The following is a 12545-nucleotide window of genomic DNA, read 5'->3' as shown; positions in this document are numbered from 1 at the left end:
CTAAAAGGAAGGGTTTGCTTAGATTATTCAGGTGATAGAAGTAAAACTTGGCTGTGAGGGTTGAAGGGAAAAGAGTGATTGAATATGATCTCAGGGTTTCTGGTCTAATGGTTCCTGGAAAGGACCTTTGTAACTGCAGTCTGCATTTGGTCTGCCTCTCTAGGCTCAAGGAGAAAAAGGAACACCAATTCCGAAACATCTTCCAAGAAAGTGAAATGGTCCAGCTATGCTACCTCCCCCTCCTTCTCCCTCCCCTCGGAAGGCAAGAGTTCTGGATCTGAAGACACCTTGAGTACCAGTGGGAAACCCAAAGGTGAGAGTTTTACTCAACCTGGCCTGACTCTCGATGGGGGGAGAGGAGGGTCACCTGCCAGTGGGGCATCATGCCTCTGCTCAGGCCTCCCTCCCTGTTCCTGGACCCTCCTCCCAGCATCCTCCCCCGCCGCCCTGCCTACAGGCTGCCCTTGCAAGCCACCTCTCCATGGCCAGAGCTGACCTCTCCCCTCCCTGCTTATAGCTCCCTACCATCCCCATGGCTGCCTTTTCTTTGTTTTGACCATCCTCCTGCAGGGAACCTGAGCAGATCCCCAACTCCCCGTAGCAGCCCTCAGACGACCAGACAAAGCCCTCAGACCCTGAAGCGAAGCCGGATGACCACGTCGCTGGAGGCTTTGCCAGTGGGGACGGTGCTGACAGACAAGAGTGGGCGGCACTGGAAGCTGAGATGCCTCCAGACCAGGGATGACCAGGGCATTCTCTATGAAGGTACAGTCTACACAGGCACCAGGGGCTGGGCTGGGTGGGCCGTCTTGGAACCCAGGCAGAGGGGAGAGACCCCTTTCTGAGAACGGAAATAACAGTGTATCCCAGCAGCAGACCTGCCTCAAGGCCTCTTTCTCATAGATTTGGGACTGCAGACGTAGTTGCCTACAGCGTAGGTGCCTGCAGCCTCCGGGCAGGTAGAGTAAGTTAGAGCAGGAGGCTGGGAGTCAGGCAACTAGGAGTGGTGGGGACTGTGGCCAACCAGAGAGCTTGTGCCCTGTGTAGAGGCTGCTACTGTCCTCACACGGGAGTGCAAGCCCAGTGTGGCCGGGAGATGAGAGCACTGATGACTGCTCTGTCCGCCCTGCAGAGATAGGATGGATGCATGCATGCTAAGTCGCTTCAGTTGTGTCTGACTCTTTGTGACCCTAGGGAATGTAGCCCAATAACCTCCTCTGTCCATGGGTTCTCCAGACGAGAATACTGGAGTGGGTTGCCATGCCCTCCTCCAGGGGGTCTTCCTGACCCAGGGATCGAACCTGCGTCTCCTATGTCTCCTGCACTGGCAGCTGGATTCTTTACCACTAGTGCTACCTGAGAAACCCATGTCTACCACCAGAGATAGGATGGACCCTGCCCCCCAGAGTTGGTTGGAATCAATGAATGAGGATATGAAGGGTTTATTGCTTGCATTATGAGATAGGAGGTGGGGGGCAGGGAACAGCTCTACAAGATCAAGGAAAAGCACCCAGCACAGGTTTTTACTGTGGTTAAGACGGAAGGCGGGGATGAGGAGTCTACATGAGCCAGAGCTTCGTGTGGTTTGAATCTCCACCAGTAGCAAAAGAGGGAGCTCCAGGCTTTCTTACCAGCAGGAGGGGAAGAAGCAGGGCCAAGCTTAAAAACTGTCAGTAGGTAAGCAAAAAAATGCAGTCAGACACCTTGTTTCAATGAAGAAAAAAATAACTGCACTGGAAATATTAGTCTTAAGCAACCTGACATTTACTGCGTGCATACTGTAGACCAGACCCTGTCTAAGTAAGCACTTTATGTGGTTTTCTGCGATTTTTTTTGCCTTTTTTAAAATTGAGGTAAAATTCATATAACATAAAATTCACCATAAAGTCTACAGTTTAGTGGGTTTTAGCAGATTCAGGATGGTGTGCAACCATCACCACCATCTAGTTCCAGAATATTTCTGTCACCCCAAAAGGAAACCCTGTACCTTTAACAGTCACTCTCATCCCCTGGCAACACTAATCTACTTTACGTCTCTCTGGATTTGCCTGTTCTGGACAATTCGGGTCAATGAAGTGATACACTGTGTGGCCTTTTGTGTCTGACTTCTTCCCCTCAGCACGATGTTTTCAAGGTCCATCCCACGCTGTCGCCTTTGTCAGAACTGCTTTCTGTTTTATGGCTGAATAAGATGTGTCTATGTCACATCTGGTTCTATTTATCGGTTGGTTTGAACTGTGTCCGCTTTGGGCCATCATGAATAATGCTGCTGTGAACATGTGTGTGTATAGGTTTTCACATGGACATATGTTTGCTTCATGTTAATCAGTTTAATTCTCAACAGCCTCACGATGTCAGTATGGTCATCATCCCTATTTTCTCGATGAGCAAAGTGAAACCCAGAGGTGTTAATGACTAGCCCTGGCTCCAGGGAGCTTCCAGGTTGTCAGGAAAAGCCAGAAATGTGGATTTTGAGAGGAAACCTTGGACTTGGAAGTGCCAGGCAGACACTCGTGCAGGCAGCTTTGAGCCTCAGGTTGGTTGTCCTGCCTTAGAGCCTGGGCATTGGACACAGACCTGGGTGGAGTCGTGACTTGGCTCCGGTGCCCTGAGTGAGCCTGGGCATGCAGCTCTCCCTCAGCGTGCCCATCGGAAAAGTGAGAGAGAGTGTCCTGCCCACCTCCTGGGGCTGTTGACCCTGAAGCACAAGAAGGGACAGAGGCAATGAGCTTGGAAAATTGTAGAGGGATCTTGTCAAGCAGAGGCAGCGTTAGTCGTGGAGGGACAGGAGGCAAGGGCGAGGTGGGGGGGGCAGGAGGGGACACTCTTCTGGGTCCACTTATTGCTCCCAGCCACGCTAGGGGGAGATACTCATGTTATCTCATCCTACCCCCTGGAGCACAGAGAGGGGAAGCCACTCACCCAAGGTCACACAGCCTCAAAGTGGCAGAACTGGGACTTGAACGTAGATGTTCTGCCTTTGTAACCGTTACACCACAAGAGCGGGAGGGAGGGAGGGAAGAGGAAGGCATCTGAGTGAGAAGGAATGAGAAGAGGATAGAGGGAGTGTTGCCAAAATCTTGACCGCCTGTCCATCGATGCCAAATAAAAAATATTACAGAGACAGGGTTTGAAGGAAAGAGAAGAATTGGCTTTATCACAACAGGCTAGCACCTCAAGAACTGTGCTCCCCTCTCTGGTGAGTAGGGAGAGGTTTTATATCCCAGTGAAGATCTTGCTTTTTTGTTTTTCTTTCTTTGCAAAGTTTCAAAATGACCGCAGCTGACATCAGGCAGCTCAGCAGCCGGGCGTGGTGTCCCTCAAGTTATCAGCCCGTGACCTTCTTTCTGAAATGCAGACTGCTACAAGAGAGTGTAGGAGGAGAAGAATGCCAGGTGCAGAGCGTAATCTGTGTGGAGTCAGAGAGTAATGAGCCTTGTGAAGGGCAAGTCCAGCCACAGGTGTTTGTTAGTAGTACCAGCTCAATAACCAAGATTGTTAAACTCTTGCGGGCCTGTTTGGCTGGTATGTGCTGAAGCCTGTTCACTCATTTCTGTTTTTGCTGCCACAGGAAGAGGAAGGGACAGCAGGGCAGAACCGACAGCAAGAAAGAGGCTGGAGGAAGGATGGGGAGAGCCCCAGAGGGCAGGGAGGGAAGAGGGAGAAAGACAAACAAGCCAGGAGGCATCTGCAGGCAGAAGCCACCCATGTTCTCACGCCAGCACCCCGCAGTGGAAGGTCAGGCTCTGGGCCGTGTGTCTTCACCTTCTGTGGCTCGGGTTGTTTGATGAAAAGAGCAAACCCCTTCCCAGCCCCAGCCCGCCAGCATCATTCATTCTTCTGCAGATACCCACCTGGTGCCAGGCCCAGGTGCTGGCATGGGCACAGTGGGGTGGGCGGCTGCATATGGATGTGCTTCGGGGCAGCATTACCCCAGGACAGGCTACCCTTGGCTTCTGCCAGTCTGCGCCAGTCTGGGAGGATGTAGTTGAAAACTGACAGTAAAACAACAGCAGCAACCAGGATAGTGATTTTTATTATAGTAGCTGACACTTCCAGCCCACTCTGGGCGTTCCCTGCTAACTCCTTTATGTCTGTTAACTCATCTTATTCCCATAACAGTCCTATGAGATGGCACTCTCTCTCCCTTTGTCAAACACTGAATTGTAACATCACCCTCCCTGGTCTCCCTGGCACAATTTGGGAGGACCAGTATAGAGGCTTCTCGTCCATTTCTGCAGCTGCTCGCCATGGTATGCCTGGAGAGTTGCTCCCTAGAAGCAGCTAGGATTCAAGTTCAGGCCCACCCTCCAGGTCTGTGCCCCTGTGGATGGAGATGCACGCCTTGTAGTCCCTTGCTGTGGCTGCCATCACAAATCACCACAGTCTTAATGGCTGAAGACAGCACACGTTTATTCTCTTCTGGTTGTGGAGGTCCCAAGTCTGAAATCCGTCTCACAGGGCTAAAGTTAACACGTGGGCAGAGGGACTTCCCAGGTGGTCCAGGGGTTAAGACCTCATGCTTATGTTGTAGGGGGCATAGGTTCAGTCTCTGGTTGAGGAACTAGGATCCTGCATGCCTCACGGCATGGCCAAAAAAATAAAAAGATATGGGCAGGACTGGACTTTCCAGAGGCTCCAGGGGAGAATCCGTTTCCTTGCCTGTTCAGCTCCTGGAGGCTGCCTGCATTCCTCGGCTTGTGGCCCCTCCATCCTCAAAGCGCAACATCACCCAAGTCTCTGCTTCTGTCATCACATTGCCCTCTCCTCTTCTGTGGTCAGATCTCCCCCTGCTTCCCTCTTTCTAAGAACCCTTGTGATTACACTGTATGTGTGTGCGTGCTAGATCACTTCAGTCGTGTCTGACTCTGAGACCCGCCAGGCTTCTCTGTCCATGGGATTCTCCAGGCAAGGATACTGGAGTGGGTTGCCATGCCCTCCTCCAGGGGATCTTCCCAACCCAGGGATTGAACCCACATCTCCTACATCTCCTGTATTGGCCAGCGGGGTCTTTACCCACTAGTGCCACCTGGAAAGCCCTTGATTACACTAGGGCCCCCTGCAACCTCCAGGACAGCCCCACAGCACAAGGGCCTTAAATTCCTCACACCTGCAAAGTGTTGGTTCTCTCCACTTGCAGCCCCTTAACACACCCGTGTGTTTCTCCCAGCAGCATCCCTGAGCCTCTCCCTGGTCTTCAGTTTCAGCTGCTCTGGGGAGAATGGTTGCCTTTCTTTTCCATGGGTTCCCCTTGGGGTCCCTTGGAGCTCGTTTTAAGCATGCCGTTTACCGTCTTATAAATTAGGCCAGGGTTTCTCAGCCTCGGCACCCTTGGCGTTCATGTGGGGAGTGTCCTGTGCATGACAGGGTGTTTAGCAGCATCCTCGGCCTTCACCCCCCAGCTGCCAGGAGCACCAGTCCCCTGTCCCCGTCGTGATAACCGGAACTGTCTCCAGACATTGCCGGATGCCCAGTGGGGGGCAGAACCTCCCGCCGTTGAGAACCAGAGTCAGGCTGTCCCAGGGTACCCTCCAAAGATGGAAAGACTGTCGGCTAGTAATCCTCAGGTGGGATCACTGTTCTTTTTAAAAAAAAACACATTTGTTTATCTACTTGGGCTTCCCTGGTGGCTCAGACAGTAAAGAATCTGCCTGCAATGCAGGAGACACGGGTTTAATCCCCGGGTCGGGCAGATCCCCTGGAGAAGGGAATGGCTGCCCACTCCGGTATTGTTGCTTGGTGAATTCCATGGACAGAGGAGCCTGGCGGGCTACAGTCCATGGGGTCACAAAGAGTCAGACACGACTGAGCGACTTTCACTCATTTACTTATTTGGCTGCGTCAGGTCTTAGTCGTGGCACACAGGCTTAGTTTGCCCCACGGCATGTGGAATCCCAGTTCCCCACCCAGGGATCGAACCCGCAGCCCCTGCATTGGAAGGCGGATTCCCAACCTGGCTCACCTGCAAAATGGAGAGCTTTGATATTGACCTCACAGGGTTGTCGTTGGAGAGCTGAGTAGAACAATACACAAACAGCAAACAGCATATAAATGCTTCCTGTTGTCATTCTGGTTTGTTTTTTTGGTTTTGTTTTGGGGGGGTGGGGATTGGGGTTTTTGGCCATGCTGAGAGGCTTGCGAGATCTTAGTTCCACAACCAGAGATTGAATCCAGGCCCTCGCGATGGAAGTACTGAGCCCTAGTCACTGGACCCCCAGGGAATTCTCAGTTTTTGTGGTTACGATGGATGCCAGCATGGCATTCTTGCTCCAAGTTCAAGGTCACCTGTCTCTTGACAATCAGAGGCTGCCACCTGCCTGCCTGCCACACCCTTGTCTGCCTTTGGCACATGTAGGGACCTTCCATACATCCATCAGGTTTGCATGCACCAGGGGTCTCCCAGGTCACAGCATCTGGAGCTCCAGGGGTTTACATCCAGGCTCTCCAGGGGCCTCGGCCATGTCCACCGCCCTTCCTAGGTCCCTGCTGGCTCCTGTGTGTAATGGGAGTTTCCCAGCTGGCCCTCCAGCTGTCAGCGGGAGGGACAGTTAGAAGGGTGGAGGAGAAAAGCCCTTTATAATCGGGAGAGTAGTGCAGGGAAATTGTATGTAAATTGCCCGCTGCTACTGAGCTGGCAATTTAAATTACTCAGCTGCTACCTGCTTCTGAGTGTCGGGCATGTAGGATAACGCTTTCATCCAGTGGTTGATTGAGTGGTGCTTACCCTCAGACCTCGAGGTGACTCTGTGAGACAGATCCTGCTATTAGGCCTACGAGGTGCCCCGGCCATTTCCTGGTTGCCCCTCGGAGATTCCCCCCGGCGCCCTCCTCACAGGTGGGAAGGACCCCCTTTCCCCCGAGATCCAGCACCTTCCTGAGTTTCCCTCCTAAAGGCCGAGCTCAGGCCACCTTCAGCCTTGGCTCAGGAAGCCCTGGTTCCGCCCTGCTCCAGCCGGAGCTTCTTGTGGGCAAGCATGGCTGCTCAGCCACTTTACTGCCTCCCTGCCCTTTATCTCAGTGTCTTAGACGGCACCCGCCTGGGAGGCTAGGAAGGGTGGGGAAGAAGAGAAAAACGGAGGGATGATGCAGAGAGCCGGCTGGGAGCCTGGGCGACAGTTCAGTTCACAAACTCCAGAATGAGGTGCGTCTCGGCCGAGGCCACGCTGCCACTCACCAGCTGCGGGCCCTCAGCTGATACTTTAAAAGCTGCCACGTACTGAGTGCTCCCAGCCTGCCCAGAGTGGTGCTGGGCTCTGAGGCTGGGAAGAGGGGCCCTGGAGTGGCTCATATGAAGGATGAAGCTGGGACTTCCCTGGTGGTCCAGTGGCTAAGACTCCCAATGCAGGGGGCCCGGGTTCAATCCCTGGTCAGGGAACTAGATCCCACATGCTGCACCTAAGACCTGGCGCAGTCAAATAAACATTTAAAAAAAAAAAAAAGTGACACTGAGGGGTTCCCTGGTGGCCCCGTGGTTAGGACTCTGCACTCACTGCTGAGGGCCCGGATTCAGTCCCTGGTCGGGGAACTAAGATCTCACAAGCCATGCAGCACAGCCAAGAAAAAAAAAGCTGGCTGTGATTCCTGCTCAGCTGTACCAGTTGTCCTGCCCTCCGAACCGTTGCATCCACTCTCCGGGATGAGCTTCATTGCTCCTGCTTTTACTGACGTGGAGCAGAGAGGCCCAGAGAGGGTTAGCCTGTGTGACACCAAGTCACGCAGAGTTGACGGAAGGCCTGGACTTGAAGCCAGATCTGCCTGGCACAGAGCCTCCCGTATCATGTGGCCTCCTTAAGCCTCAGCTCTCTGGTCTCATCTGTGAAGTGGGAACACAGAACAGTTCTCAGAGCTTTCTGAGATACTCTTCCCAGGTTGTAATCCTCAAATTTGGCTTGGATAAAATTTCCCGTTTCTTTCTTTAAAAAAAAAAAGAGAACTTCCCCGGTGGTCCACTGGTTAAAACTGCTCTTCCAGTGCATGGGACGTGGGTTCTATCCCTGGAACTAAGATCACACATGCCGCAGAGCAGCTGAGCCTGCATACTGAAACTAAGACCCAGTGCAGCCTGTATATATATTTAATATAGCTAACGACAGCCACGACAGCCATGGTAGTAGAAAGATTCTGGTTTGATCCCTGGGTCAGAAAGATCCCCTGGAGGAGGAAATGGCAACCCACTCCAGTATCCCTAACCCAAAAAACCCCATGGACAGGGGAGCCTGGCGGGCCACAGTCCATGGGGTCGCAGAAGAGTTGGACATGACTGAGCACACAGATCTTTCCTGGGCTGTCAGGAGCCTTAAAGGAAACAATGTGTGCAAAGTGCGCCCTTAGGAGACAGGAGACTTTGCAGAGTCTAATTAAGCAGAAAGGGCCGAGCTCAAAGATTGTTTACCAGGAAGTGCCCCAGGGGGAGATCAACTCCTAAAGATGGGAAAGGAAGGAAGTGGGTGAGGCAGGAGCAGAAGTGGTCCTTCAGTATGGTTCTGTGCTAGGCCACCACCGCTGGGCCTTTCTATCGCCTGCCATGAACCTTTGGATATGGGCTGCCCTGGGACTTGGAGCTCAGGGGATCCCTGAGGGGCTGAAGGCTGCTGCAGGGGCCCTCCCCTGAGGGGAGCTTATGTAGTGGTGAAAGACAGGAATATTGAATAGTGTCCCCTGACCTGAAAAGGAACCTTGAGATTTAAAAAAAAGAAAAATGAAGTGGAGGGACTTTCCTATTGGTACAGTGGTTAAGATAGCCACCTTCCAATGCAGGGGATGCGGGTTCTAGCCCTGGTCTGGGAATTAAGATCCCACATGCCGCAGGGCAGCTAATCCTGCAACTTCTGAGCCCACACACCACAACTAGAGAGTCTGAGTGCGGCAACTGAGACCCAACGCAGCCAAAAAAAGAAAAAACATAAAGTACAGTTATGAAGATTATCGTGGGTAACTTACATATGGATAGGATTCAGTGGTCAGCAATTTGGAAGCATTTGCAACTGTGCTCTGTTTTGCCAGAAGGGTGCTGAGGGCTTTAAAGGGGACGAAGCTAAAGCTATAATCTGACTACTGAGGGAGAAGCACGTCTAGGCCCACAGGAACCAGGGGGTTCCTCCCCCAGGGATCTCATGACCATTATTCCTCATGAACCATTAACCATCTGTGTCAGCAGAAGAAGTTCTTCCAGTTTTCAGAGGAAAGCAAGAGTTAAAGTTAATGAGGAACGCAGCTGGTTTGGGTACACTCCTCATAAGCAAAAGCTCAGTGACTAAGAAAGGGGAGGGGGCAGAAGAGTGGGCCTAAGATGGCCCTGTCAAGATGAAGTCAATGTGGTTCAGCCACACACCCGTATATGCAGACACATGCATACAGCGGCTGAGTCAGGGGCTTCAGGACCACCCCCAGGCTCAGTGATTTGCTAGGGGAACCCACACATGTGCACAGCTGTGTCTTAGAGAGAGAAAGAGGTAGAAAGAAGGAAGCTGTTTGAAAATGAGATGGTTCAGGTCTTGAAAGTCGAGAATGCACTTGACCCCATGGGAACTCATTAGCCACAACTGCTGCTTGTTACTCAGAGGACAATGACCCTCACCTTCCCTGAAGATGATAACCTCGCTCATTTTCTCCATCCACAGCTGAGTCTGACTCCACCACCGGCAACGGGTCAAGCCCCCAGAAACAAAGATTCTCACTTAAACTAGTGAGTGGGCCCGGGTTGGGTGGGCAGCCCTGAGGGAAGGGGAAGGCTGGGCTGGGCTGGGCTGGGCAGGCCAAAAAGCACAGCCTTGGCCAGCAGGGAGCAGTGGGACCTTGGGCGGGGCACATCTTCCTCTGGGCCTTGGGTTCTCCGACGCAGGGCCCCTCAGAGGCTGCAGTCGGGTCTGTCCCGGAGACCTGACTCAGATGCCTTCTGGCCATGTGATCTGCACAAGCACCCAAAAACTGAGACAGCTAGTTCAGGTGCCCTCCCTTGGATCTGGATGGAGGCCCTGTGAGTGATTTGGAGTGAGGGCTCCGGAGCCAGACTCACAGATGAGTAATAGCACCTACCTGCTGAGAGCCTGTTCTGTGCCCAGCCCTGGTTGATAACCAGATCTTTAGGGTAGTCACCAATTTCCCCCATTTAACAGACAAGAAAATAAAATCTTGGTCACTTGCCCAGGGGCACCAGTGTCCAAGTTGCTTTGTTCACTGCTCTATCACCAATAACCAAAAGAATACTAGGCACATAATAGGTACTTTATAGAAAAAATGAATAAATGTCAGAGCTGGGATTTGAATCCAGCTCTCTCTGATCCTGTGGTCTTAAGAACCCAGCTTTACTAGTTGTATTTAGTTAAAGTATGTGGATTGACTGCTTGGGAAAAGTGACCCAATGTTAATAATGGCTTACACAAAAATAATATCTTATTGCTCTTTCACTCAGAAGTCTGGGGCAGTGGCCCAGGGCTGATACGGTGGTTCCATAAACAAGGGGCTTACTTTCCTTCTCTGTTGTGGCTCCAAGACCTTCACCTATAATCATCTCATGGGCTGAAATGGCTGCTCCAGCTCCTACCATCTCATCTGCATTCCAGCCAACTGGAACAGGAGAAGAGAAAGGAGAGAGCCTGCCCTAGCCCTTTGAAAACATAACCTGATAGTTGCCCATCTCTCTTCTGCTCACATCCCCATTGGCCAGAACTTGATCATGTGGCCATTCCTCGCTGCAAGGGAGACTGGAAAAATGTAGTTTTTAGCTGAAGGGCCTGTGTCTAGGGAAAACTTGTGGATCCTGTCAGAAAAGGAACCTAGGCAGTAACTCAAAGTCTCTGATACGTGGTCACATGAAGCACCCTAGGGAATCTGGTTCTGATGTGCAAGACTTGGGGAACCTAGGGTGTTTCTGGCATTACCCTGGGATGACCCATGGCCAGTGATGATCTGGGAGCCCTTGCCTATGAGATTCCAGTGTGACAGCCTTTTCCCTGCCCCTCCCTCCCTAGGATGCCAAGGATGGGCGCTTGTTCAACGAACAGAACTTCTTCCAGCGGGCTGCCAAGCCTTTGCAAGGTATTCCTCAGGGAAGTGGGCAAGTGGGGGAGAGGTTGGAGGCACCAGCTTGATCAGAACAATTGCCTTCTCCCTGACTGTGTGGGAAGGGTGGGGATGAAATTCAAGGCCCAGGTTTGCTCCCATCACCCCTCGGGCCTCAGAGGACAGACAACAGACAATGGGCTGAGGCTGGCTCGTTGTCCCAGCTCTTGAGAGCCGAGTATTAAATTTTCAGAAATACTGTAAGCCAGTTATTAAAACAGAGCTGTCATAAACTAATTGTGCCAGAGACTTCCCTGGTGGTCCAGTGGTTAAGACTGCACTCCCAACGGACGGGGCCCAGGTTCAGTCCCTGGTCAGGAAGCTAGATCCTGCAGGCCACATCTAAGAGTTTGAATGCTGCACTTCAACTAGGAGTTCCTATGCTGCAAACTTAAGACCTGGAGCAGCCAAATAAATAATAAAGTAATTAATTATATCAATTTACAGTCAGGTTAAGAACAAGAGTGGGCTTCCCTGGTAACTCGGTGGTAAAGAATCCGCCTGCCAATGCAGGAGACCCAGGTTTGATCCCTGACCCAGGAGGATCCACATGGTGCAGAGCATCTAAGCCCACGCACTGCCACTGCTGAGCCTGTGGTCTAGAGCCCGGGAACCACAGCTACTGGAGCCCGCACCACAGAGCCTGTGCCCCACGTCAGACAGCAGCCCCAGCTCGCCACAGCTGGAGAAAAGACCTCGCAGCAGCCGAGAGCCCACACAGCCAGAAATAAACGGAACGTGACACAGAAAGGAACGAAGGCGATAAACACCCGTGGAAGTTTATCACTTCCTTGTTATCTGTCTACATTTTCCATTATCTGTTATTTACACTCTGTGCTTTTTTTTTTGGCCAGACTGTGTAGCATGTGGGATCTTAGTTCCCTGACCAGGAATTGAACTGGACCCTGGCAGTGAATGCATGGAGTCCTAACCACTGGACCACCAGGGAAGTCCCTATTATCTATACTCTTGAAGTTGCTTCCATTCACTGTATCCATGTGATGGAAATAGCATGTAAGGGCATGCTACTGCCTCTCTGCCCAACTCATTATCTTCGATGATACCACACTGGTAGCTAGTAATTGGCCGTACTGGGAAGCATTTATACCACGGAAATCCGCAAACACAAATCAGGGCTATTTTTTTCCTTAATAACCAGTTATTAAACTTTCATCAGCACTCTGCTCCATCTCTACCATTCAACTGAGATCCTGAAAGGTTGGCCAGACCTCTAGTGACACAGTGACCAGTTTAGACTTTTCCCGATCTCATTAGCTCTGTGTGAGAATTCATGGGTTACACGGTCACTCTTAGCCCTTCCACTCACTCCAGATTTGTCAGTGCTTTCTCAAAACCACGTTCACACCCCATGTCGTTGCCCCCCTAGCCCTCACCCACCCACAGAAGCGGTGTCTCCAAGCAGGAGACCCAGGGTCTGGCCGGGACTCAGGTGCGTTCTGCTTCTGGTCTGAGTGGGCTGTGGG

At 51.9% G+C, this 12545-nt stretch overlaps 1 protein-coding gene across 5 annotated transcripts in view; it reads left to right on the top strand.

Moving 5' to 3' along the window:
- Window positions 1-12545, top strand: part of VRK3 (VRK serine/threonine kinase 3) — a 36383-nt gene that overhangs the window by 7334 nt on the left and 16504 nt on the right. For all 5 annotated transcript variants that reach the window (XM_043434914.1, XM_043434911.1, XM_043434912.1 and 2 more), the window contains exons 4-7: window positions 164-313; window positions 571-765; window positions 9621-9685; window positions 10971-11037. In XM_043434914.1, the coding sequence (XP_043290849.1) occupies window positions 164-313; window positions 571-765; window positions 9621-9685; window positions 10971-11037 (477 nt within the window). The remainder of the gene's footprint in view (window positions 1-163; window positions 314-570; window positions 766-9620; window positions 9686-10970; window positions 11038-12545) is intronic.

This window comes from Cervus canadensis, chromosome 18, assembly GCF_019320065.1.
Source record: "Cervus canadensis isolate Bull #8, Minnesota chromosome 18, ASM1932006v1, whole genome shotgun sequence".
NCBI lineage: Eukaryota > Metazoa > Chordata > Mammalia > Artiodactyla > Cervidae > Cervus > Cervus canadensis.
Note: the sequence above shows the minus strand (reverse complement) of the source record. Positions and strands in the feature narration are given on the sequence as shown.